The sequence below is a fragment of the Pyrgilauda ruficollis genome, unplaced genomic scaffold (genome assembly GCF_017590135.1).
Source record: "Pyrgilauda ruficollis isolate IOZ18807 unplaced genomic scaffold, ASM1759013v1 scaffold15, whole genome shotgun sequence".
In the NCBI taxonomy this organism is placed as follows: domain Eukaryota; kingdom Metazoa; phylum Chordata; class Aves; order Passeriformes; family Passeridae; genus Pyrgilauda; species Pyrgilauda ruficollis.
The window spans coordinates 9,602,636-9,625,624 of record NW_024513654.1 but is presented as its reverse complement, the minus strand read 5'-3'; the positions used below and the strand labels follow the sequence as shown (position 1 = coordinate 9,625,624).

The window sequence follows — 22,989 nt, the reverse complement described above, 5'->3', positions numbered from 1 at the left end:
AAATTAGATGACATCAAAGAATTACTGGAAAAGAGCTTATTTAATTTTGAAATTAATTGGAAATTGTCATGTGTGGTTGTAATGCTAACAGCTGTTTTCATGTCACTTTACTGCAAAAGAGAGCAGCACTATGCCTGGATAAGGATATAGAAGATGAAGCTGTGAACTGTGATAAGAGATAGAAGTCGAACTTAATGGGATGTACAGTCAGGTAATTCTGCTGTCTGTACTTCACCTGTTAAGTGTTTTGTTTTCTTTTGTTTGTTTTGCAGTTTTTTAAAGAGTTAAAATGAATTAATTCTTACATTTAAACAAATAATTTTACTTCAAAACCATTTAGATGGAATACGCAAATAACAACCCTGCCCTAAAAAGGAGTTGGAAAAATACATAGTTTTTCATGGTTCTTTTTGTAAGATGATGAAAATATCTCTATGGGGAGCTCAACCCTTCTGTAATTTCTTACACATTGATCTAGGTTATATGTTTTTAGGGAAGGAGCCAAAGAGGAAAGATAGTTGCAGTAGAACTCAGCTGCAGGCAAGCATGGATGAGTTTTGCCAAGGATGTCTTCTTCAGTCGTTTATTGGTCCTTTGCTACCTCTGATTAGCATGGCTTACCACACAGCTATTGGCTGCCTTGAAAGATTTTTGGTAAGCAGATTGAGGAAGTATGGCTCTAGTGAAGCAGCATTTGATGCACAGTGTACCTCTGAAGGATTATCAGAGGCCTTGGGTATACAGTGAGATACAAGCCTGTGGGCCAAGTGCTTTCAACCCCTATCAGTGTAATAATTCATACAAAATGTGCCATTTAACTGATCTAATTGTAGAATTTGCAGGGAAATTAATAAAATCCAAAATAAAACTATGTAGGGTACATTAATAGCTGAAAAAGCAAAATTATTTTGAGATTTGCATATCTGCTCTGACCTAAAAACCCAGTTCTTTGAAAAACACATTTAAAGTCAAATAAAACTTATAGAGGCTAACAGTTCTTCCTGCAACAAGACGTTAACGGTATCCAGGGTCCATTAATCATGTTCATTGGTGGGATGCCAATTGCAGTTTCTGAGATGGCTTTTCTGGGTTTGGGACTTGGGTGTTCTGTTTGTTTTAACCTCCTTTCCACCAAAATTGACATCCTTATAACAGCCCCATAAACTATGTCTTTATGAAAAATCTTATCAGGATCATCCAAAAACGTTTTAAGGCTAGTTATTTGTTGCCCATTTGAAGGAGTCCTGTTTATAGCAGCAAAAGTCCTGTCTTCTAGCCCTTGAGCTGGACTGGTGAGAGGAAAAGACCCACTGTTTAGACTGTCAGGAAAATAGTCTGGGTTGTGGGAGGACAATACAGATTGAGAGCAGCCTGGGTGAAAGCCTGCAGCCACACAGTGCATTTGTCATCAGTTTGTAGGTCTGCCCATAGGGTGTTGTTAGGACTACAGTTTCCACTGTAGTGGAATATTCGGTGAAGATGCTGAGAAAAACAGCTTCCCTGAGTGTATTATGCAATCTGTTATCCAGAATTAGAGCTGAAACAGACCATTCAGTGGGAATGGGTTTGTTTTATGTCATTCTTCCACCTCTTCCAGCACAGGTTTATCTGTGTGGACTGGAAATTACAATATTAAATGCCCAGCACGGAAATTTTGTGTATTATCAGATTTAAATTTTGTCAGTGTACTGCAGTCTGGGCTTCCTGCTAGCATAGGAGCTTCCACTGCCAAGGTTTTCAAACACTAATGCCTGGAATTATGAAAGGAGGAATAACAGAAGAGAATGTTTTCTCTGTTTCACTCCTTCCGCATAACAATGACTATTAAAAACTTTTGCACTTCTCTCACTTCCCTCAAGCATTTTCTTTGAAGCTTCCCAGCTGAAACAAAGCCATGGCATTTTTCCACCTGAGTGAAATTGCTCCGTTTTCTTAAACATAAAGACACAAGCCTTGGATACCAAAAAGTTATATTTTTAATGCTTTTATTTTCCTTTCTCCGGGTTTACACATAAAATACATATACACCGAAGATTTGAGGTGTTTCAAATACTGAGTGTATCAGCTTCCTCTCTTGAGCTGAATCAAGGATGGTTATCTGCAAATGAAGCTGAGGCAGCTGCACAGCTGCTGCATCCTCAAAGTTTGAGTTGCTTGCTGTTGCCACCTCTCTTTTTCTGGGTCCAGCTCAGCACATTCAAGGTCAGTCTTTCTCATTCTTGCAGGGCACGTGTGGTTGTGAGCACTTGCATCTGATTCCTCTAGTGCTGAGACCTGTCCAGGGGTGCTACATGTCTAATCTTAAAATAGATCCACCAGATGTTTAGTATCTGAGTGCAGTGTGATTATTTAGTGAGAATTATATTTCTTTAGGCTTTAAACAGTAATGCAATTGTGCTGTGTTTTTAATTATGTGTTCATTTCAATGGCTGCAGCTGCTGCTGCAGTGGTGGAAGGCAGTGTTTTTGAATCCATGTGATGTATCACCACCACGTGCTTGGTGCCTTGCTACTGGGCTGATCTTGTGAGGTGTTCATCACAGTCCAAAAATAAAACTTGCTCACAATGTGATGTATGGAATAGTCTTACAGGGGAAGGTAAGGGAGAGTTTTATTGCTTGTATCACTTGACATTGGGACTGAATGGAAACTGGAAAATATTATGCCACAGCAATAGCCTTTCAAATTGCCTCTGGATTTGCAAGAAGCAATTACAAACATTTATAATCCATTATATAGCTTTCTTTTCTTCGTTCCATTAGCTTAGTTCCATAGAATTTCTTTATTTTGGTGAATGCCAAGTAATCCCAAATGGTAAAGGATTTTTTTGGAAAAACTGTTGCTCATATTTCTATCTCATTCTGATGTTTTTTTAAAAGGTTAGATTATTAAACAAATGATTGCTATAAACAAATGAAATTCCAGCACCGAACTACACAAACCCAGCATTTCACTGCAATCAGTTTGAGCTACAGCTAGACCTCTTCAGCCTCCCTTGCCTGAGGCTGCAATGTTCCCACTATAAAGCAATTGGTCACACCTCATTATTGAGGTTATTTGCAATAGTGTGCAAAGGACCAAGTAACAGATGTTTTGAAATGGCTAATCAATTTTTATAGATTTCATTACATTGATGCCTGCACATATTTCCAATGTGCTTTTTCACCAAAGCTAGGGAAAGGATCTTAATTACAAATTCAGTCAAGCCTTTGTGAGGCTCAGGCTTCAATGTTAGAGCATAAGTATTACTTGCATGCTATTGCAATATTCTATTTTGTCCACTTACACTGGAGATTCTTGTCTCTGGACTTCACTCTTAGAAAGTTACATTTGGACTTAGATGTATGATACTAAGTTGTTTGGAGTGACACACACAAATCCCCATATACCAGAATGAAAATTCAGCCCTAATCATCAAAGGAAAGTGAGGACTAAATGAATGTGTCATGCATATCCAATTTCTCCACTGATCATCCAGAGAAAATAAATCACAGTGGATGTCCTTCCATTTCTTCTTTGTTTCAAAAGCTAGAAGGGGTTCTCTGTTAAAGTCACCGTGGGTTTCCCCAGGGAATACTAAAATAAATTAATATTGTCTGATTAAATGTTTTGACCCATATTTAAACCACTGGAAAATGATAGGCCTATTTTATCATGGCAGCAGGCCAGCTTTTTTTGGTGTGCTACTGGAATCAGAGGATAAAACTGGAGGATCGCATCTTAACTGAGCTAATAACCAATTTAATTCATTTTTAATAATTCTTTTTTTTTTTTTTTTGTAACTGTACTTTCCCAGATAGACTTCTCATGTATCAATCTCTCAGCAATATTTAGTGTCCATCTGTGCTAAGACCTCCTGTCTTCTTCCCATTATACATCAGAAAAGACTGCAAAAGTGATCCACAGAAAAGAAAAGAAATAAAAATGGGGAAAAGCATTGCGGAGAGGTCTGACCTGATTAAGTGGAAAATTTTAAATGACACACATTGCAGATAGGTATCCAAGTCACATTGATTTCAATGAGAATAAGATAGCTTACAGTCCCTCATCTCTCTGAAATGTTCCCTTGCACCCTAAGGCAATTTAATTTGGAAAGAATTGTTGGAAGAAATATGATAGGTGTATAAAATGAGCAGTATAAAAAGCATGCTGCCACAGCAAGGGCAGTGCCCTGAGATTCAGAACCTGTTCAGAAATTAATTGAAATCAATTGGAAAGACTTTTGTTGACTTAAATAAGCTCTGGATCAGCCCTTGTGAGAGCTACTTTCAACACCTAGGTCTACCACAAATGTTTTGAATGGCTCAAAGTAAGTCATTCAGAGCCACATCCAGAAAGGGGGCCAGATACTGTAATGGGATTGCTCCAAGTGAAATGAGTGTGAAAGGTTCTCTGTGCAGCCTCACACTAGGACTCTTCAGAAATGTGTTATGAGCTGCAAATGTAAAAAAAAATAAAAATATTTGTATTTAACCTGTGATGCTTACAGTTGTAGGATGCTGTCAACACAATTTAAAAACATTTAAAATATTAGGATTAAGCATTTAGGATTTAAAAACCAGCATCTGTAGTCAGATTAGTTTTGATAAAATGTCACAGGCCACCAATCCTCATGTTTCCCAGCATTAACTCACCAGCAGCTGGAATAATGAAGCAGATACCTCAAAGGAAGAATAGGTTACTGTTAAGCAATTTATTGTATCACTTACATATTTTGTTATCCAGCTTTTATGTGCATCAAAAGGGGATCTGTTCTCACTGCCTGGACAATGGCAAAGCTGTTTGTAACTTGTGTAACTGGGGCCATTCCCTTGAGGTGATGGAGGTTCCTGGTGTGTTCTGCACCCTTCAGACCCAATGAGCTGCGTCTTTCTGGCTGCTCTAACCCTTCACAAGCTCTAGCAGTGTTTTTGGTGCAGTCAAGAAAGCTCTGCAAGCACAGGAGCTGGGCAGTACTCTGTGGGATGGATCCTTAGCCATCTGAAATGAGATCAGCTCAGATGGTCAGAGCATGGTGTTAATAACACCAAGATTGTGGACTCAATCCCTGCATGGGCCATTCACTTAAGAGTTGGACTTTTAGTACTTTGCCCTCTAATCATATCCTAGGAAAGGACAGACAGTTTAGCTGGAGATATTATAAAGCTCATCTGGAAGCAAACATTTCAGCCAAATAACTGCTTCTGATCATTGTTCATTTTGTTTATGCTTAACCCAAACCAAATTTTATGTGAATATTTTGAGAATTGAAGGAATTTTTATGTTTACATGTTTACTCAAAAAAAAAAAAAAAAAAAAAAAGAGAAAGAAAAATAATCACTGATCTTGTGAAACCTTCACCAGAGTCAGACTTAGGGGGAGGTAACTTGCATTTGAACTGAATTCTTATTGCTTTGCCTTTTATATATTCATGGAATATATATTTTGTATGGAAGCTAAAGTAGCTTCCATACAAAAGGAAGAGACAAATCCCAGAAACTCAGAAGACTGGAAATTAAGGTAACTTTGGAGTGATGGGAACATGCAGTTCAACCTCATCCTCTGAAAAGGCAGAGGAATTTGTACTTTCCTGATATTTCTCTTTACTTTTATTTTTAATTACTTAGAATTTTATTGAACTGGAACTACTCATGTTTAATTTTTCCCTTTGGATTCTGTCTTACCTTTCTCCTGCCTGTCCTTATCAATGGGCTTTCTTTTTTTTTTTAATCACAGGTGTCTTGAGAAGTTTTCTTGCTTCTTACAAGCATGTGACTCACTTGTAAGGATACAACTGTGCTTGTGAGAAAAATCAAGACAAATTATGTCATTCTTTCAGGAGTATTACCTTTCTCCTGGGCTGAGTTCAGCATGAGCTGATTGATAAAGTTTGCCTGAGGCTATATATTTTTTGACAATTGATCAGCTTACTGGAAAAGACTGTGTGACATGTCAAATCCTCTATGAAAAAAACAAGTGGAAAGGGGAAAAAAGAAAGGGGAAAGATATTATTTTAAAAGCTTCTTTTTCTTTTTTATAGCTTTTTGTCCTGTTAAAGAAAAAAAATAAATTGTATAGTCGATATATTGTAACTATGGCCTAATAGATTTCTCTGTGAACTGTGAAAGGTAAGGGAGCTTTCAGTGCCTAAGATGGATTATGTGTTCTTTGGTTCCAGGAGACCACTGTGAGGTTTCCAGAAATGAGCATTTCCAGAAAGCAGAATTAATTTCATATGTGATTTTAGGTAGACTTTAGGCTTTAGTCTTTTCCTGGCTGAAGGCTCTTTTTGTTTTTCCTTGTATCCCAAGCATGAAGTAATCAAATGGCTTTGCTTTGGTCTGTTTGCAGACTGCATGGTAGTCCTTGCATTCCAGATTGTGTGTGTACAATGTTTGGAAGATTAGTAATGATGTGCTATCAGAGCCAAGGGCAGTCCAAGTAAAATCTTTGTGGACTGTGACTGATGGGTGGGGCTTATGACACTTCTTTAACCCTGGGATTGCTAGCCACAGTCTAATCACACATCTTTTTTTAACAGTGGAGGGAAAAGAGCCTGTGTTTATGAGTGGATTAAAGCATCTGCCTTTTCAGACAGGATTAAGTGCAAACTATCCTGATATGATCATATTTATTTTATATTTTATACGTAGAAACATGTCTTCTTCAAGACTCTTGAACAAGAGTCTTGAACTCTTCAAGACTACTTGAACTGCCTTTTAGCCAGCCAAAATATTTAATAACTTGGATTTAAACAAGCTTCAGTTAAACTAAGTTTTCCTTAGGCTCTGGTTCAGGGTTTCCTGGATGGGGCTGAATTTAAGGGTCACACCACGTGTGAAACTTTATTTTCTGTTTAGAGCCTGTGTTTGCAACAGCTTCTGTGTCTGGGAGAGTGATGCATTAATTCCTTAGAGACACTGTGTGACTTCCCTTTCACTAGCAACAAATACAAACATTCAAAATATTTTTGTGATCTGTGCTTCTATCTCTCTAAGAAAACAGCCTTTTCTTCTTCCATACTTTGACTGTATCACTTACAAGACCCTCTTTAGATGCATGGTTGTGCCTTTTATTAATATAAATTGTTGGTCATCTTCAAGCCACCTGAACCATGAACCTGTAGGGACTATGAAGACTTGCTGGACCTGCAAATTACATAAGTTATATTAACTTTTGCACTTCTTGCTTTCCAATGGATTTTTCATTGCCATTCCGGAGTTTGCTTGCTTTAATAATCATGGATGATGGGACACATAGATGTACCTAATCCTTCCTCTTGACCCAAAATTGGATCATGTTTAATTCATTCCTGACAGATGGTTTGTGCAACCTATTTTAAAGTTGCTACGTCAAGTGTTTCAAAATTTGACATATTCTCTGATTTGTGATTAGCAGGTTTAATCTGAACTTCTCTTTCTGTGATTCAAGTCCACTTTCCTCTATCTTCCTCACCCTGGGGATCAAAACCAATTTATTCCATTCTCTTTAAATGTTATTTTCTGCTTTCAGTCTTTTCATTTCTTGACTGAACAATGTCCTTTCCATCATCCTTTTTTTTTTTTTTTTTTTTTTTGTGATTCTTATTTTGTAGGCTTTTGATTTGTCCTATCCTTTCTTCTGAATTTTTCAATTGATCTTCTAGTGAAAGTATCACTGCCACAGTGGATGTAGTGTTCTTACTGAGGCCTTATCACCACCAAGAAAAATAAGGGAATTACATCAGACAAAACTCCTATTTATATAGCTTAGGTTGATGGATGCCTTCCTTGCATGATATTGTTGACTCATGTTCAGCTGTGATCCTCTGTAATACCCCCAAGTCTTGTTCAGAACAACTGTTTTCTGTCTAGTCATTCCTCATCCTGTACTTTCCCAGAAAATATTTTCCTCTCCTAAGTACAGGACTTAACACCTGTCCTTCCTCAGCTGAATCCTGTGTTCTTCACAGTTCCTCTGATCTCTCCAAATTGTTCTGAAGACTCTTTCTGTGCTCCAATTTGCCTATAGCACTTTACCCCACAGGCACATTTCAGACGTGTGATCTGTTCTGTTACCCAGCCCGTTGAATAACAATATAGGAAAAGGAATTAACCCTTCCAGATTTCCAAATTATACGCCTTTCTAGTTTGACAGCAGACTACTCATACCAGCTGTGAGTGGTTTCCAAGAAGCTATGCATTCATCTTCTTGTAGCCTCATCTACAGGATGCTACTAGTTCTCTTTTAAGATTATTTTCTATGATGGAGATTTTGCTGTGTTATCTGTGAGCATGAGTTGGTGCTGTTCAATTCATGTTTCTTTTTACCCCAGTATTTATCTTTGCTGTTTGTTTTCTATGCCCTTTCTCACAAGCTGCTGATAAAGAAAGAGGTAAACTCACTACTAAAGTGGGAAGTAACAAAGGAGAAGCCCTCCAGAGCTCAAGTCAAAATGTCTTTTATTCTTAGTCTTTCCCTATCCTAGATGGCACATTTCAATAAACTAATTTGACTAATTTGACAGTAATAACAGTTATGTGTTTTCCTCCATGGTTACAATAGCATTTTGGGGTTTTTCCCTCCATAATTTTCTTTCAATACTGCTGTTTCATTTTTCAGTCCCTGTGATAATTATTTACAAAATTTATTTTACAATCCTATGTATTGCATATTCTTCAGCTTCCTAATAGGGAAATAACTTTAAAAGTCCTTGTAGATTTTCTAAGGGGAAGAAGCATATGAAAGGTTAGCAGCTGTGGTAGTTCAGTGAAACAAAAAAGAACTGTAGGTTCTAAACTGAAAAGCTAATTTTAGAAGATGACCTCAACAGGTGAGCAGATCATTTCAGGTAACTTCAGAGTCCTTTGCTTCTCTGCATTAAATGTCAATGTGCATTTCGCTGTTGACTGTTACCCTGAATATATAGATTGCAGGACCTGAGTTAGATTCCAGATCAGCAAGATCATGTTTTCCACTGGAAGTATTCCAGATGATGATAAACATCATCAAATAACTTCAGGCTCACCGTGAATGTTGATGAAAGCATATCTCAGACTTCAGGGACACATAGTCTCACCTATCTTATCTAAATGCCATGAGAGTTGTTTGAGATCACTGGAGTATCTACGTAGCAAATGCTACATGGATTTGGCACACTTTTACAAGACTTCTTTTCTTTCAACTGTAGAGCTGGCCTCGCTGCACTAGACTGCCTGTGGTTACATGGCCGCAGGTCAGAATGTCAGTGGATTCCCCACTCTTGTTCACTCAGGGCCCACGGTTCCCTCAAGAAGGTTGTCTCAATGTAATGGCTCAGCGCCACTGTCTGGCATGCAGAACATTCCTGGTTTGTCTCCGGAGATCCGCACTGCAAGTGCTGACATGTAACACCACAGCTGTGCAATTTGTCAGCGGACAAGGGGGAAGGAGCCGTGCCTCGCTCCGTCAGGAGGCAGTGCAGCTCTGGCCTTGGCTCTGCGCGGGCTCCGCAGCCTCCCAGAGTCACGGCACTTCGGCAGCTCATGCCAGCAGGCGGGGCTCGCGCATGTGGTCTGTCAAAAACTCAGTCCTGCAGAACATCTTTCACGAGTGAGAGGTCCCAGGAACAGACCACCATATCCTCACTATAACCAAACATCACTTATAGGGGTGTAAATTGTGCAGTCTTTGGTGCTGTTCTACTTAAGCAGACTTCCAGAAATCACTTGTCTTCATATAAAATATTAAAAGACCCTGCTTTGTAATCTAATTTATACTTGGTTTGTCTTTGTGTGTCAGTAGTATTTATCATTATCAAACGAACAGTTATGCAAAAATCAGTGTTTTTCCATGGGTAAAGAAACCATGAAGTTTAGACTTTACCTCCACCTGTGCATATACCCTTAGAACTTGCATACACATAAAGAAGAGTTAGTATTTAAAGGCTTGACAAATTAAGCTTTTTAAGGTGTGGCTATTACTTCTAATATTATATCTTTAAAATTAAAAATTACTGAAGTAAAATCTTTACTAAATATATCAATTATGGGTATTTTTATTAATAGTGAAAATGTCATAGTTATTACCTACCACTTTGGTGATAAGAGGAAATACTCCCCATGCACACATTAGAAGGGAGTGGGGTAAACAAATAAATAAGCAATTCTTGTTAATTCTCTTGTGCTTATGGGGCCATGAAGGATGAGGACCAGAAGTGAGGATGACTGGAAGCAGACCACTTACACCATGATATGAATGGAACTATGTAATAGTGAAGGCACAGAAAGATAAGTCAGGTTATTAACATGCATATTTCAGTTATCTGAGATAACTGAATATCAGTTATATTCAGTTATCTCAGATAACTGAAGAGATGAGAGTAGCATCAAGGATATTTTTTCAAAAGCCCTTTTTTTTCCTCAGAGTAGTTTAACATTCATTTTTTACTGTTGCCACTATGTTTTCTTTAATTACATTCTGCTGCTCTTTAAGCAGTTGGATAATATAGTTAAAATGGTAAACATTTGCCATTCCTGCAGCTAGAAAAGAGCATGATACAAGCCATTAATGACATAAGCCTGTATTCTGGGATCAAAGAGTGTGTATACTTCCTAGGTATGATCAGTTGTACGTTCCAGTATTTTCTAAATTTATAATATGTGGATTGAGGATTATACTGTCACTGGCTCAAGGTTCTGAGGGAATACACAGCTTACCACAGTACTTGCAAAAAGACATAATTAGTCTATTCCACATTGTTCTGCATCGGGCTTAAAATTCTGCGATGTTTGCCTTTCATTAGCTGGCTGTCCCAGCATATTTGAAAGTCTCAGCTATCCATGACTGAGTGTCTGATAGCTTATTTCTAAAGTTTATCCTTTAGCATCTTGATGTCCTTGACTCTTGAAAGGGCAGGATCTGCACACTGCAGCAGTCAGTCTAGCTCCTGAGTTTTGTTTTTCACCTTTCAGAAGTCTGGAACCAAGCTGTATCTCTTAGTGAATCATTCATAAGCTTCATTTTCTGGTTACTCATGGGTTGATTATTTTGCTCCTAACATGTGTTTAATCAAATTCTACAGGTGATTCTGTTCTCCTACAAAATCATCTGTTCTATAACCACCTAATTCTAAAGGACTGGATCTCGCCTGTATTTTTCTTTCAAACTATTGGGAAACTTCATGCTTTCAAAAACTTTGAAAGAAAAATTTGTTTGTTTGCTTATAAAGCAACTTGCAGGCTTTAAATTTTACCTGCTCCTTTATAAATGTATCCTGGTTTCTGAACACCACCATTTCAATGACATGCAGTCATGAGCAGCAGAGCCCACACAGGTGCAGGAAAATGCAAAGCCAGAGTAACGACAAAAGAACCTACCAGTTGTGGCCACCTGTTGCCATTCACTTCCAGTGAAAAGAAAATCACTGAAAAGAAAAAAGTCAAAAGTGGTGCTGACTAAAATATTTTTCAGGAGAAGCTGATAATAGTAAATAGAGACTTACCCAGAAGGCAAATTTCACATACCCAGGCACTGGAAATTTCTGCTTCAGTCTTCAGCTTCTCTATCCAAACAATGATCAGAGAGAACAAGAAAACATGTACAGCAATCTCCAGAAAGAGGATTCGGGGTAACCTGGGAAAAAGTGATACACTGATAACCATAAACTGACTGAAGTGTTTTTAATTTTTTTAGCCTGAATTTTCCTTCATTAGTTTTGGAAGTTGAGTAAGAGAGTGCTTTTCTACCTCTCTCCACAGTCTGTTAAGGAGTACGATGTTGCCATTCTTCCTAGATGAAGTCTTTTATTCCTGCAACTGGATACTTATGTTACTTCAGTCCTATTTCAGAGATGACATCTCATTCTACATGAAATCATGTTTGTATTTTAATGACTATTGCTTCTGCAGAACCGTCACAACACTATCTAGATCACACTTTATAAATATGAATTGAAGTACCTGTGCACAGTAGTACCAGTAAAAACCAGAGTTTATTCTCCATTGTATCTGGGTGCCTTACCCACTTTGGGAATAAACCATGTTAGACACGCAGTGGCACCTAAACTGGTGCTGCTTATTGCAGCTTAAGTGAGCAGGACATTTACACCAGGGCACAATGTGCATGGCTGGGCCAGCCCTGGCCGTGAGGTACTCACATTATCTAGGTTTTCCATCTTTCATTTTTTTCCAACTGATTCTTTTCCCTGGTAATGAAGAGTTGATTATATATTAATTTTTCAGAAGATTAAAATTAAGTCAATTAATTATCCAAGGATTAAATTTCAGGTCACAGAATAACAGATTTAGGTATGAACCAATGAAAGGTTCAAATAGGCAAAGTCAAATAGGCAGATTGACATCTTTTATTCTTAGTTGTGTTTCCTTGCTACTGTGTAACTCTACAGTTAAATAAGCTCTTAAAGCATGAAATCATTGCTGTTTTTGTTGTTTGATGCTGAACTATTTGGGGACCCAATATCTGTGTGTGCCTGGCTCCATCACTGTCCTACTTTATGATCCCTGGCTTTTTCTCCAGGTTCTGCCTGTGCCTTTCTTGATCTGCTCCTAAAAATGGAATATTCTGGGTGTGAGTTCATTTACACCAGAGAGCTGCATCTGATTTATCCTCATGCAAGTTACAACAGCAGTTTGATCAGGATTTCAGTTTTAGCATGCAGACTGCTACAACTGGAAACTCCAAAAAGGCACTGTAAGAGGTGGGGATTATATAATTGTATTGGGAAATGCAGTAAACATATTAATCTCAGCTGAAATTATTAGCCAGGAGTGTTTTTTGCATAAGCTGTCATTAATACTCATGGCATAGATACTTAAAAAAAAATAGCAGTTTTAATCTAAAATCGTAGATATTTAATACATACGAAGTCAGCAACAGGAAAGTCAGTGTTTTGCCAATATTTTTAACAAAATCTCTATTAGCTGACAGTTACACAAACACAGAATATGTCTCTAGCCAAGTGGAAAAAACCTACAGTTCTGATTTCTCCATGTGCATAACTATGTTCCATATTAGGAGAATAGGACTTGTGTAGCTGTTAGCACTTGTTCAGTTCTACTGCCAAACCCAGACCCTAAAAGTGTGGTTTTTGGAGCAGCCACTGTTGTTTCTCTCTTATGGCAGTGCTCCAGAAATACTGTAAGGCTTGGCCAGAAAACTGCTTATATTGATTTCTTGAATAAGAGGGTCCATGAACATCGGTCAGTCTGTGCCTGCTCATACCCACCCACTTATTTCCGTGTAGGACAACCTCTGAGTGAGCCTTTGCTACTGTCTTATGGTAAGGCAGGGACCAGGGGTCAGTGCTTGTGACACACCAGATCATGCCAAGCCAAACACTGGGATATGACAGAAAAAGAGGGGGAAAAAAAACCAAACTAAAAAACAACAAAAACAACCCCCCAAAAAAAAACCAAAACCAAAAAAACTCGACATGAAGCAGACATAGGGATGAGAACAGTTAAAATAAATGGAGAAAATATTTGCAGAGTTTTAGGACCCCATGCTGAGACTGAATGCTGAGTTGTACAGTGGATGTGTTAAGTGCAGAAATAGTAATGCCTAGTAAAACACACTTGATCCATTATTACAAGTGATGTAATATGTCTGTGTGAAGTAACACGTTCTTGTGACTATCCACCTCCTAATCCAGGGCCGTGCATTAGTGTCATAGCTGTGCTCCTGTTGCCCTCTGAGCCATGAGTCACCATCTTTCACTTCCTCAAATAATTACAGGCAGCAGTTGGCTGTTGCTTGGTCTCAAGGGTTTTCACTGCTACTCAGGAAATTCACACAAAGCCACTTTTCTGTGGATGATCAGTGGACACCTGGATTTGCTTTAAACCTTGGGCAGAGATGGTCCCACAAGTTAAACATTTTTTCCCATGAGTTGCCTCACCTGTCTGTGAGACATTACCTTTCCTTTGCTAGAAGATCAGGCATCTTGTGTTGACCACTCCACTGAACCAGAAAACACATAATTTGCAAATTGTATTTCCTTGTGGGAAAGGATGTGAAGCTCCATTTTTTGTATTTCTCAGAATATAGTGTAAGTCAATGTGTCTAAACAAGTACTGATGGCTATTCATTTTTAGAAGGTGAATTTGGTGTTACATTACCATTAAGTAAGTGTGCAACAGAAATCTGGCCCAATTCTCCACTGCCCTGCACCTGGTTGGTGCTCTCCATCTGCAAAGTGTAAAGTACGTGATTAATGCAACTAACTTAAAATTTTCCAGTCACCGGAGGTGGCATTTTGTTCCCATTTAGAAGGCTACATATTTATAAATGACTGTGCCAGGTGCAGGGGAGGAGAACCTGACCCCTTCAAAATTTGTCTTCCTGAATTAGGATTAATTTTTCAAAGAAGCCAGGATGTTTCTGCTTTCCTCGGGGTGTATGTGTGGGTGCGTGCTGGGAGGAGGGTGTGTGTGGTAAGCAGAGGTAGTGCAGGAGCAAGTACTGAAATGGTCTTTGACTTGTTCCTCTCTAATAAACAGCACGTTACAAAGGGAGCAAGAGCCAGAAGAAACATTCTCAGTATTACTTGTTTAATGCAAGAGTGCAATTTCTGCTCCATCGGTCGTCTGAAATTTCCTCCCAAAACGTGCACAGGTAAAACTTTTTTTGTCACATTGTATCATCAGGCAGCAATTCCACTCCTTAGTCCTGTGTTATTACAGCAGCAGGTAAAGCCTTCCTGAGTAGGTCTTGATCGTGCTAACACGTGTTTGGAAGCCAGGGGAGCCCAGGATCAACATCCTTTATTAAAAGCCCATCGTGGTTGGGCCCAGACAGGGGGTCTGCTGTAGAGATTACCTGCTACTCGAGAAGGTTTATTAATTGACTCTCCTCTCCTGTTTCATATCAGCCGACAGAGCCTATGTCTGATAAATGACTGATTACATTCCTTCAGAGATGCTACCAGAGAGGAATTAGAACAGTACACACGCTTTTCCCCTTGCCTTTGGCGTTTGATGATTGTAAATTATTGCCGGGGTGTGAAGGGGCTGGTACTGCTCACTCTGCTGTACAGCCCGTCCTTTGCCAAGCGCGGCCCCCGGGACCATCCCGGGCAGGGCCAGGTGCGTCCGAGCCACCCTGCCTCGAACAGGTGCGCCCGAGCCACGCTGCCCCAGCTAGGGCACAAGGGCAGAGCCGCCGGGCTGTCGCGGGGCGTGGGTTCCTCCCATCGGGCAGGTGCGGGAGGAGGAGGGAGGGAACGGGCCCGGCGCCCAGGTGGGGCCGGGCCGGGCCGGGGGCTCCGCCCGCCCCTCCCTCCGGCCCCGCCAGCGCCTCTGGGGCTCCGCGCAGCACTGGCCGCCCCCGCCGGTGGCCGCAGCCCTCCGGCAGGGCGGGCTCAGTCGCAGGGGGTTGCCTGTCCCGCCGTCGCCAGCCCGGCGGGGGGGCGCGGGGGGAGCGCGGTTGTCTCCAGGGCCGGTCCTCTGCCCTCTCCCTCCCTTCTCTCTGCCACCCTCCCTCCCGCCGCCGCGGCCGAGGGCTGCGCGGCCACCCGCGCCTCCCGCCGCAGGGGCCGCCCCGTATGGTCCCCGCCGCTGCCATGAGCCAGGCCCCGGCTCCCCGCGGCGCTGACCCGCCGGAGAGCGATGCCCGCAGCGGGGCCCCCAGCCGAGGGATGCCGCCGCCGCCCAGCCTGCCCCAGCTCCTCCACAAGTAAGAGCCGCCCCGCGTTCCGCCGCGCCGGGAGGGCGGGCAGGCGCGGGTCGTTCTCCCTCCCCGGTGGCGGTGCCCCCCTTCCCTCCCCCCGCGCCCAGACTGACAGCCGGGCGGGCGGAGGGTCGGCCCGGCACCGGCCCTGGCCCTGGCCCTGGCCGAGCGGTGCCCCGCGGGGCTGAGCCTCGCTTCGCCGTGCGTGTGGCGGCGGGCCCGTCCCCGCTGTTAGGGGCACGGACTCCCCTAAAGACCGGCAGTGGCCTCGCTGCCCTCAGAAGTTTTCTGGCCGAAAAGCTCGTGTCGGCTTCCCGACGGTGCGCCCCGGCACCGCGTCTTCCGCGCCCGGGAGCTGGGCCGGGGAAGTTTCCGTGGCTTGCCCCGCGGCGGTGTGTGCCGCCTGCCCGGCCGCCGCTCCGCTGCTGCGGTGCCCCGGGCAGGCCTGGAGCGAGGGGCTCGTGGGGTGCCAGAAGCGATCGCATCTCTGCAAAACTGTCACGGAAAAAGTAACCTGTGCGGGTTTGGAAGTCTTATTAATGAGTGCAGTGATGCGAGTGGCGTTTTTGCTGTTTCGTTTTCCATCCAGAAAGAGGGGAAAAAGCACTTCTGCTACACGGATGTAGTGGTGCCAGTGATACTTATCTGGCTAAATCAGAAGCTTGAAGACAAACCGAATGCTCTGTAGCTAATAGGTGAAGCATGAGTAAGGCCTAAGCTGATGATCTGTGCTGATTCAAGGTGGTTAAGTGCACTGTGTCTGATTTTTTTCCCCAGTCATAATGTATTAGAGGAGGTAAGGGCTTTTAATCTGTTAACAAATACCCGGCTATGGAGCTATTAGAATTGCCTTCTATTACTTTAAGATTTGCTGCTTGAGTTGACGAGCAGGACACTGGGTGCTGCGTAGTGGTGAAGGTTGAGAACCGCTTTCGATATCACATCCCAGACCGCCAAGTGGACTGAGCCCGTGTGCGGCCCTCAAGCAAAGCGCGAGTACGACAAAACACTGAGGAGCTGCCACGGCCTTGACGCTGGGCTGGAGCTGCTTTCCTGCAACAACTCCTTCAGCAAAGGCGCTGGCTTAGGCATCTCAGTTATCACCTTCTTAACAAAACCCAACAATGTAATTAATGGAGGAAATGCTTTCAATTCTCTCACATCTGCAAAATACACACACGTACAGAAATACTGAAGTGCAATGTGTTGATGTTACTGCGAATTTAAAGTATGAACGTTATTTTGAATTGGGAATCACATCAGCTTTTATAAATATGTAAATAACTGGACCTTCAAACTTTCAGCGGAATGTGGTCCATAAATTTGATGCTTGATTTTCTTTTAGTCTGTTTGCTTTTAAATCATGGTTTTTAACTTAGTCGTGAAAACGTTCAAGGTTCTTATTACCTACATTTTTATTTCTGATTGGAAATACAGACTTGGAGATTTGCACTGAAATTGAAATACTAATTGTCTCTTCCTAAGTCCACTGGCCTGTTGCTGTGGTACATGTGGATTATTGTGCAACCACAGAGTAATTGACACTTACTCAAAATCAGTCTTAAATTTTAAACTACAGCCTCTAAAGTTGACCCTCATTTTCTCACAATTACCAAGACTATGTGGCTGCTTATTGCAAGTCAGATAGGTAGATCTCTTGAGAATACTTCACAATTGTATTTCTGATGTGGTGTGTTTTATGTATGAGGGCATCACATTCTTGCTAGTCATGCTTCCTAGCAGATTATAGGTAGGAAAACTTGAAATGGTTTCCATTTGACCCTACCTTTAATGGAAATATTTGAGAGAGATGCTGTGTTCTGAGTGTTCTTTGTCATGTTAATGTGATGTAGGGTGGCAAACATCGAACGTCTCCATCTAAGGTCTTGCAACTTGATCTTACAGTTTTGTAACCGTGTGGCGTAATTTGGTGTGCCCCTGTTTACCTGTCAGTTAATAAATACATTGAATTGGAAATGCAGGCAAATTGTACTTTGTTTTTCTAATAATAACTTGGTATTTTATAGTCTAAACTGAATATACAGTGAATAATTGAAAGGGAGATATTGGGGAATATCCAGAATTGCTCTTCCAAATTTATTTCTGACATGCTAGAACAGGTATTACAACTGGTAAAATACAATGTAATGAAAGCAGTGATTCTTCTACAAAATGAAGTAATGGTTTCATTACAGGAAAGAAAACACTGATCTTGTTTTCTGAGCATTTTGTTTTTCTTGACTTTTTTCAAGAATTGCCATCTTTTTGCTTTCTGAGCTGCAGTAAACAAATGTGCAGTTGCAGAATACTAATTCAGAGCCAAGTAGATCAGAATATTCTGTGGTGTTTAACAAAACACCTCCCTGTTTGAAGTCTTTAATTATAATATCGTATAAAATATACATTTTTCATTATCCCATTTAAACTTTGAAAGCTTTCTGGATTTCTTCTTTCTTCCCCTTCAGTAGTTTTGTTAGGAAGATTTACAGATGTTAGGTGAAGAGCAACGTAATTTTAAAAAACGGCTTCCTATGTGGGCAGCTGATAAAACTTCATTGTGAGTGCTGAGCTTTGAACAAGGATTAAAATTTAGTGAAAGTGGAGATCTGAAATATCTTAGCAGTAACATTGGCTGAACTCATGCAACACAGGTAGCATGTACTATATCCTTTAAATGCCCCTCTGCTTTAACATTTATAATATAATTTTAATATAAAAGTATTACTAGTATTCAAACTAGGTTTGAAATTCTCTGCTGATAGCATTCAACTACAATAAAATATAAATTGAAATATGCTCTCTACATGTTGTACTTTTCCCCCCTCAGTGGCTACGTCAGTTGTGTTGATAGTAGAGGTCCAATGATAAGATTTACAGAGTTAAAGCATTCTGTCTATGCAGGTTGTTGTGATGTTTGATGGGAAAATACTTCTTATTTTCCAAAACTAAAAGCGTTATTGCAGTCAAAGCCCTCAAGCTGTAGAGCTGAGAATGAGAAATTGCTCGGAAAAGGAAACCTGAATTTACATGCTTCAGAGGATGACTTACAAAAACATACCTTTATGTATGAAATAAAGCAGAAGACTGACAAGAAGAACGGTTGTAATGATGTTGGCCAGTGTTCATAACTGGTTTCTGATGCTGTTGTGTGGAAGGAGTGGAAATGCAGGATAGGGTCTGTAGTGTCAGCAAGTGAAACACGTATTGGATATCTCTGCAAAGACCAATGTGTGTTTGGAGCTGTTTGTTGCCTTGGGGTTTTCCCCCCTCTCTCGGTAAGTCTGCTCTTACAAGAAAATTTACATGGTTTGAAAGTTTTGTTTATAATTTTCCGTTGCATTGCAAAATGTAAGTTTTACATGACAGGTCAGTGTGTGATGAATTTTAGTACCTGCTGTTAGATTGGCTGGAGTGACTAAGCAGCATGAGAGAGTAGAGACTCCTATTAATAATTCCAGGTGTGTGATTCATTGCAGTCTGACAGAGCAACTAGCTGGAAATAACTGAGAAAAAGGACTGAGTGGTGGCTGTGGGTTAACTATAGAGATGTTGCATGAAGAGTGCTTTCTATGAGAATTCATGCTGAAAACATTTGTCATGAGTAAACTCTGCAATTATAGGAGACCTCATTGTATTGAAATCCAACTCTTTTTGTGCTTTTGGTTCTAATTATTTGTCATGGGTCACATCTGTCTAGTGGAGATGGAGCAGTTAAAAACTCCCTGTGTTGATATAGGAATATATGTTTGGTTTACAAATTGAATAAAAGGCACCTTAAAACAATGGGGGGGGGAAGGCAAAATTATTTTTTTTTTTTCCTAAGGGGTTGTGCCCTGGAGATTTTAAGCTCCTCTGGAAGGAAGATGGAATTTCCAACATCTGCGCCCAAGTTGTCATCAGTTTGTGCCAGTTCTGGGGGCAGAGAGGAGGAAGTAGGCTGGTGCTGAGTGCTTTGAGTCCTTTATTTCCCTATAGCAGCAAGGAGAAAACTTGTTGAGAAAAATTTTCTCCAGTTTATCTTTTTTTTAAACTGTAGCCCATTATGTTAAACGTGGGGTTTTTATTTGCATCATCTGTTTGTTTTGAGTAGTGTGGGATTTTCTTTTTCCTTTTCCTTTCTTTTTTTTTTTCCCCTCCCCAACTCAAAGTCTCTCAGGAGAGATAAAATATGAAATGTACTCCCATTATATACATTAGTCATGGCAAATAGTTTGGCATATATGGCAAAGGCTAAGCTGATACTTAACAAGGAGAAACAGTGGTTTTACTGTTTCTCTTCTTACTGTTACTGATACAGGCTTTCCATACTTACTTGCCTTTTAAAGTACATCTCCAAAAATCAGTTTCTTCTCGACCTGATAGGGCTCTGAAAACTCACGGAGTTTGTGTTGAAAGAAATCTAACAGCCCTGACTGGAGATGAAAACGAAACAGAGGGGGCTGTAGTTGTCTTAGCTGATCAGCTTTACCAAAACAAGGGACAGGAGCTGTGAAAGCAGCATGGTGTGGGACTCGCCAGGGAATGTGGGAAGTTAACCCACATTGTTAAGCTCCTCCTTGTGTTTGCCATTTATTGTCTCTGTATATTATAAAACAGGCAGTGGGGGAAAATGCATTTTTTCTGGAATTGTCTGGCTTCTTGTTGTCTAATTATTGAGACTCTTCTTACACCTCACCTGAGAATCAGGACTTAAAATGCCAAATGTGTGTACCAAATGTGTGTGAATGGAGGGGACAGGGACAAGTGGAGGGTGCTTCAACTTTAAGTTTATTTGTTTTCCAAAATCAGCATCTGTGTTTGTAATTATCTTCAAGTCATGTAATTAAAATTTCTTTTTTATTTATTTCTTTTTAAATTTATTTTCTTTTTTTGATGAAAAACAATGACCCCCTCTTTATATCAGCTGTGACCCAAAGGTTTAAGATTACCTAATCATACAGAGGCTCTCTGTTTTAAACAAAAATGACTGAAAGTGTGGAGTTTGGGACTTGGGTTTGCTCTGTTGGGTTGATTTTTTTCTTTAATCTCTGATTTAAAACCCAACAGCTTACTGGCAGAAAGGCAAAATAAAAAGATTGAAGAGAGAGCACAGAGGTACAAAAGCAGAAAGGGGTCAGAACAAAAGAATTTAGAAGGAATGTGTTGCATGCAAACATTTCCAAGTAATCTGACTTTTATTATCAGTTATCAATCACTTCTTAGTTGCTCAGAAATGTCAAATTTTAGTGGAGACATAACAGCAGTGATGCCAACTTTAGCAAAAACTTAAATATTGCATAATTTATAAGAAGAAATATGCTAAGTGACTTTTGGAATACAACACATGACAATGGAGTCCTCTTTAGTAAAACTCAGTTGCCTGGATGTTGCTTTTTAATGGAAATTTAATATACTGTTCTGATCAGTGGGAAGGCTGGAAAATATCCTTTAGTTTTCCTCTTAATTCACCACTTGTCCTTTCAGAGCTGTGTGCACCTAACAGTAAGAGTTGTGTGTGACCTGCTGAGCTACTGCTATTGCTGTGGTGCTAAAATTCCTGATCTCATTAGGTGGAAAGTAAAATGGAGATGGGAAAACCTCAGTAACCAGTTCTGATCCCTTCTGGGGGCTATCAAAATGGGAGGAACTAGATCTTCAAAGATACATTTTTACTTCATAGAGACTCTAGAAATGTGTTTATGAGGGGAAAAATGGGTTATTTGCATGAAATAATAATGTCAATCACTTTAAAATACTCCTTCAAATAGAATCTGCTCGGAAGAGTAAGTTGTCTTGATTTTTCTTTTATTTAAATGAATTCATTTAATGTGATTTGCAGCTAGACACTTTATCAAACTGACTTTATTCCCCTGAATATACTCCTCCCTTTTTTCCTCCTCTTCATCCTTTGTAACATTTTGTAGTTGATTTAAGGATGTAATCGCTCTGTTAGCCTCTGCCCCTCTCTATGTCCAGCTGCTTTCCCTTTGTCACGCTAATGACCCATCACAGTGGAGCTGTCACTTGACACAGAGGGGGAAACCAGAAAACGTCTCCCTTTGGGCTTTAGAAACGTTTAATATCTGTCCTGTTCTGACAGCTCAAGCCTAGCCTGTTTTACAAATGCCTCTTGCCTATTTAGAAGAAATGCGGAATGAAAGCATCGGGTATTCTGTTGCAGGAAGGGGGCAAAGGCTTGTTTTCTTAAAGGATCAGTAGGTACGAGTGCACAAGCAGTTACTTTGTATCAGGCTAACTGCATCTCTGGGTGTGTGTATGCAAACTTGTGAAATGGGAGTTTAACTGATATTGACTATGCAGCTTGTGGTACAATTATCTTGTGCATCTGAGGAACTGCAAGGAGGATGCATTTGTTGTCAGTTTTCTCCATGTCTGTGTTGGGAGATGAGCTGAACAGGCAACGAGAAGGAGCAGGGTGGAGTTGCATGAATGATGTTGCATGAATGATGCAGTTCAGTTTTGTTCTTTGTCATCTCGGTTGTTTAAAGATGTGCAGCTGTCTCACCAGCCTCTGCAGAGTGCTCCAAAGATGCCATGAGCACTGCCTGACTCTGGGGGTGACAGGAATCTGTAGCTATGCTGGTTGCGAGGAGCAGTCTGTCTCCTGCATGCTGTTAACTCTAAAGCCTGTGTTATGTGAAATCTTAATGACAATCACTCCTTGGAGAGAGATTCCACTTCTGGAGTATTGCTTCTTCTGAATAAATGGCAGGGACCCGATAAGGAGGTCTTTAACTTGTGTTCCCTTGAGTAATACCTTCTGCTGGCCAGGATGAACAGAAAAAATGTCATTTTGGGCAGGTTAGGAGCAAGCTCCCTGACAGCTTTCTGATCACCTGGTCCCTTCTCTGACTTACCAGCTTTTGACATAACAAAAGCATCTGGTGTTATCTAGTCTTAACTTTCCTCAACTTGCCATGAAACTTGTGATTTTCTGTAGATTGGGATGCAGAGTTTTAGAATTCAAGCAGTGTCAAACATCTTGAATTTGGTAGTGTCAAAAGCTACAGTTTTATGTGTCATGGCTTTGCTTTTTTCCTGGATGTGCAGACATGTGTGAGTTAGGGCCGCTTGGGAAATGTTTAGGAATTGCAAATGTGCAGGAATTGCGGTGCATTTTTACTTATATTTTAATATTTTAGGAAACAGACTTTAAGTACCTCTTCAGCAAGTGGCTTGATGGCTGGCATTGACTTTACTGAGATAACAAATACTGTCTGTTTCTGTAGGAACAAATCTTATTTCTGTCTCTGCTGATTAACGTTTTCCCTCTAAGGGAAGATGCACTAAGTAGTTTTATTAGGTTGATGACACATGCAGTTCCTTACACTGACCAACTTTTAATGTTCTATTTTTGGCCTCATTT

The 22,989-nt window shown here is 40.6% G+C and overlaps 1 protein-coding gene and 1 long non-coding RNA gene across 5 annotated transcripts in view; one reads left to right on the top strand and one right to left on the bottom strand.

Moving 5' to 3' along the window:
- Nucleotides 1–1,973: 1,973 nt before the first annotated feature.
- Nucleotides 1,974–11,711, bottom strand: LOC121350232. The gene is made up of 3 exons (XR_005954640.1): nt 11,462–11,711; nt 11,315–11,361; nt 1,974–4,434 (listed from the first exon to the last, which is right to left on the bottom strand). It is a non-coding gene; the product is annotated as an uncharacterized LOC121350232 (long non-coding RNA).
- A 3,615-nt stretch (nt 11,712–15,326) lies between these two features.
- Nucleotides 15,327–22,989, top strand: part of RBM20 (RNA binding motif protein 20) — a 102,676-nt gene continuing 95,013 nt past the window's right edge. For 2 of the 4 annotated variants that reach the window (XR_005954658.1, XM_041461654.1), the window contains exon 1: nt 15,328–15,629. Coding sequence is in view for 3 of the 4 variants with exons in the window: in XM_041461654.1 (XP_041317588.1) it covers nt 15,499–15,629 (131 nt within the window). In the remaining variant the exon portion in view is untranslated. Of the gene's footprint in view, nt 15,630–22,989 lie in introns of all 4 variants that reach the window. The other 2 variants (XM_041461655.1, XM_041461656.1) reach the window with 2 other exon arrangements.